The sequence below is a fragment of the Charadrius vociferus genome, unplaced genomic scaffold (genome assembly GCF_000708025.1).
Source record: "Charadrius vociferus isolate BGI_N301 unplaced genomic scaffold, ASM70802v2 scaffold259, whole genome shotgun sequence".
In the NCBI taxonomy this organism is placed as follows: Eukaryota; Metazoa; Chordata; class Aves; order Charadriiformes; family Charadriidae; genus Charadrius; species Charadrius vociferus.
This window is the reverse complement of record NW_009661368.1, coordinates 4,648,475-4,652,024: the sequence shown is the minus strand read 5'-3', so window position 1 is coordinate 4,652,024 and position 3,550 is coordinate 4,648,475. Positions and strand designations below refer to the sequence as shown.

The window sequence follows — 3,550 nt, the reverse complement described above, 5'->3', positions numbered from 1 at the left end:
GAGTCTGTCTGTAGATATTGAGCGTGTTGCATTTCTTCCCTTTTGGAAGGTTATCTTTGCAACGATAAGTTGGAAACTACGTATTTTAAGTTGCAAGGGGGGATGTGTTACTTTTGGGAGTGGGGCCAAGTGGTCCTATCCTGTGTGAGGGAGAGCAGACAAATTGTTTTCAGGCTCTAACAAGTGATCCCAGGCCCGTGGCTGGGCTCCAGCCTCTCCTTCTCAGCAGCTTTTAATGATTAACTTAAATATTTTTATTGTATATTGAGATTTTAACCTCTCGTTTGTTTTCTTTCTGCAGTTGGAAGAATCTGAGGCCTTTATCTTCTGTCCAGCTTTGCAGTTCGGGTAGCCTCTGGTTTCAGACATCTCATCATTTCCGCCTGCCAACCTGTCTGATATGTCGGGACCCGTGCCGAGCAGGGCCAGAGTTTACACGGATGTGAACACACACAGACCTCGGGAGTACTGGGACTATGAGTCGCATGTTGTTGAGTGGGGGTAAGTGTCTGGACTGCTTATGGATGTCCCTGGACCAGGATCAATCCCTGTAGGATTGGGGAGTGCATGGGGAGTTCAGGCACCTGTGCTGCATTAGGCTTTTTCATGCTCTTTGGCACATGTCTAGTGTGCGTGGCAAGTGTTAGGGTCACAACTTTTCTTCAGAACACTGTTTCTTATCAAAATTTTAAATCTCCAGAAGTGCAAGAACATTTTTGGCAGCTCCCTTAAGAGTTTGGTTTGAAGAATTTTTGCCAGGTGGTCAGAAAATGTCCCCTTTCAGAGGGAAGAAAACTTTTTCTGAAACAATCTAAACAACCCTGGGTGCAGGTCCGAAAAAAAGTGAGAAGACATCTGAAATTGCTTCTGACTCAGATGAGTGAAGAGACTCAGCAGACTTAAATAGGTACATGCTATTTTGTGACTTGAAGCTCAGCTCTCTGTGAGTGACTGGAAAAGACACGTCTGCTTCTTTGAAGGAAGGAGGTGCCTAAATTGAGCTCATGACTAAACCGTCCAAGAATCAGAGAGCAATGATGCCAGCTTGGTAGCTCTGCGTTCCTGCTTTTGTATAGCAGGCCCCAGACTAAGTTCTGCTCTCAGCTTTGTTGTAGTTCCTGGTCTCTGAAATGTACACAGTCTTTTGAGCAGAAGTGGCTAGTCTGTTTTTAAACAGGCTAGCACTTAAATTTTCGGTCTTAATGGCTTTGTTGACTTGTAACAACATTATACAAGGGAAAACACAGCTTCCAAATATAGAGAGGCCCGTGGAAGGGATAGCTTGAGTTTGCTGATGCTGAAATGCATAGTTGGGCTTATGTTACCTACTGCAGAAGAAGTAAGTTCTGGGTCAACTCCAACTTAAGCGCATAGAAGCTCCCTGTTTCTCTCCTAATTCTTAATGATTGTGTTCAGGAGATGTAAGATACTTGTTAATCCACCTTGTCTGGAAGGTGAGGCAGTGATTTAGTGTTAAGGAGAGGTTTGTAAATTGTGATAGAAATTACTAAGCTCTTTTGAACTCTTAATTTTTTATCTCCACAGAAATCAAGATGACTACCAGCTAGTTCGAAAATTAGGCCGAGGCAAATACAGTGAAGTATTTGAAGCCATCAACATTACAAATAATGAAAAAGTAGTTGTTAAAATTCTCAAGGTGAGCTGGGGATTGGGCAAAAGATAAAAATCTGTCTTGAGGTGATTAGGAGGCTGGAAAGTGCAGCATTTTGTCTAAAATGTTCGATGTTCTAAAACTGAAATTCTTAAAGCCTGGCTTTGGAGTGTCATTCAGGGAGATGGACCATCATTTTGAGGCTCCTAATAGAAACCCTATACTTGGTTATTAAGTCAAATCTCTGCCTGTAAGGAGTTAGCCTCTATCTTAAAGAAGTCTTGATGTGCAACACTTTTTCACTTGGAGCTAAGCAACCTTTCAAAAGCTGACTAGAAAATTCTCACCTCCTCTAACTACCAGTGCCCTGGCAGGCTGTCGTGTGCATACAGGCCTATGAGCTAATGAGATCATTGTCCTTTAAAGCCACTGATTAGATTTAGGAACTGCCAACCTTAAAATTTTGGTTTCTGCTCTGCATGTTCCATCGCATACGTAATATCCTTCCAGGCTGAGTAAGGGTCTCCTGGATGCTGGTTATTCCATGGACTTCATTGGTGAAATACTTTCATTTAGTGGCCCTCAGAGAGCTCATGGACTTCTCATAGTTACACATTTACCACATGCTGATTAAGAAGTTTTGGACTATCAGATCATGTTCAGACAGCTTTAAAAAAAAAAAAGCCATCTTCCTAACCCTTATTCACATTAAACTAATGTTTGTAGCTGTTGGGGTTTTATGGTTAGAAAGGAGACTGTAGATATTTGAGCCCTTACTGGAATGATGCATAGTCGGGTAATAACAAGGTCTAGCTATTTGAACTTAAATTGCAACGGCTCTGATGTATTTTGCTGACTTGCAGTCACCTACCTTTGTCATCTGGACGTTGAGCTGTCTATTGGCCTCACTTTATTGGAGCTCTTTGTCTTACACTTCGGGTTTTTATTCTTCAGCCCGTTAAAAAGAAGAAAATCAAGCGTGAAATCAAGATCTTAGAGAACTTGCGAGGCGGTCCCAATATAATTACTCTTGCAGATATAGTAAAAGATCCTGTGGTGAGTATGGAAGGAACTTAAAGGGCACACTGGGGTTATGGGTGAAGTTGCTGTGTTTGACTTCAGCTCTGATCTGGCTTTTTGTTTTCCCCTGCTCTTAAATCCTGCTTTTGAATTGCTTAATCAGATCAGCTCTTAATCTGATTAACTTCTTTTAGAGGGCCCTTCCCCCACAGGTCCCTTCAGCCCCTCACTTTGTAAGGATGAGATACCAGTGAACTGAGACAAGTTAATTCGTTCTACAAACAGTGCTGCCAGGGGCTGCAGGCTTTGGCTCTGCTTTCTCTGTCTGAGGGGGAATCACAAGTATGTCTGAGGCAGGGGGCTTCTAGCAGTTTTAGGGGTAAAAATGGTTTAATTTGTTATCCTAAATGGAAACATATTGTCTCAACTTAACATGGCTGAAAACTTTTCTCTCTGTTTCAGTCTCGGACACCCGCTTTGGTTTTTGAACATGTAAACAACACAGACTTTAAGGTACAGTGTGGGATGTGAACTTCTAATGTTTTCCGTTTGAAAGCCACTTGTAATGTTTTTCTGGGGAAAGGCAAGTATGTAGGGGGCAGGCAGGTTATTTTATCATTTCCTTCGAACATAGTAACCGTCTTTAAAGGTAAATACACTTGGGACAGAAATTTGTAATTAGTCCTTTAGTACCATTTTGCCACAAAAGTTACAAGATGAGAATCCAGATTCCAAGTGGTATTCTAACCTTCGGAGCAAACTAATCTGTTATCTAGTGAACCATCAGTGCCTGTCTTCTTGAAACATTTTGCTTTTATGTTCAGTGTAGAACTATTTATTGGAACCACTTTAAATGTGGACGGCTGTTTCTCTGCCTTTCCATACTTCTGAGAAAAGGGATTTTCTTTGTCCCTTTCC

At 41.8% G+C, this 3,550-nt stretch overlaps 1 protein-coding gene across 1 annotated transcript in view; it reads left to right on the top strand.

Moving 5' to 3' along the window:
- The first annotated feature begins 295 nt into the window (after positions 1-295).
- CSNK2A1 (casein kinase 2, alpha 1 polypeptide) overlaps positions 296-3,550 on the top strand; it is a 9,931-nt gene continuing 6,676 nt past the window's right edge. The window contains exons 1-4 of the mRNA XM_009893404.1: positions 296-501; positions 1,546-1,657; positions 2,567-2,668; positions 3,095-3,145. Of these exons, the coding sequence (XP_009891706.1) occupies positions 401-501; positions 1,546-1,657; positions 2,567-2,668; positions 3,095-3,145 (366 nt within the window). The 5' untranslated portion in view covers positions 296-400. The remainder of the gene's footprint in view (positions 502-1,545; positions 1,658-2,566; positions 2,669-3,094; positions 3,146-3,550) is intronic.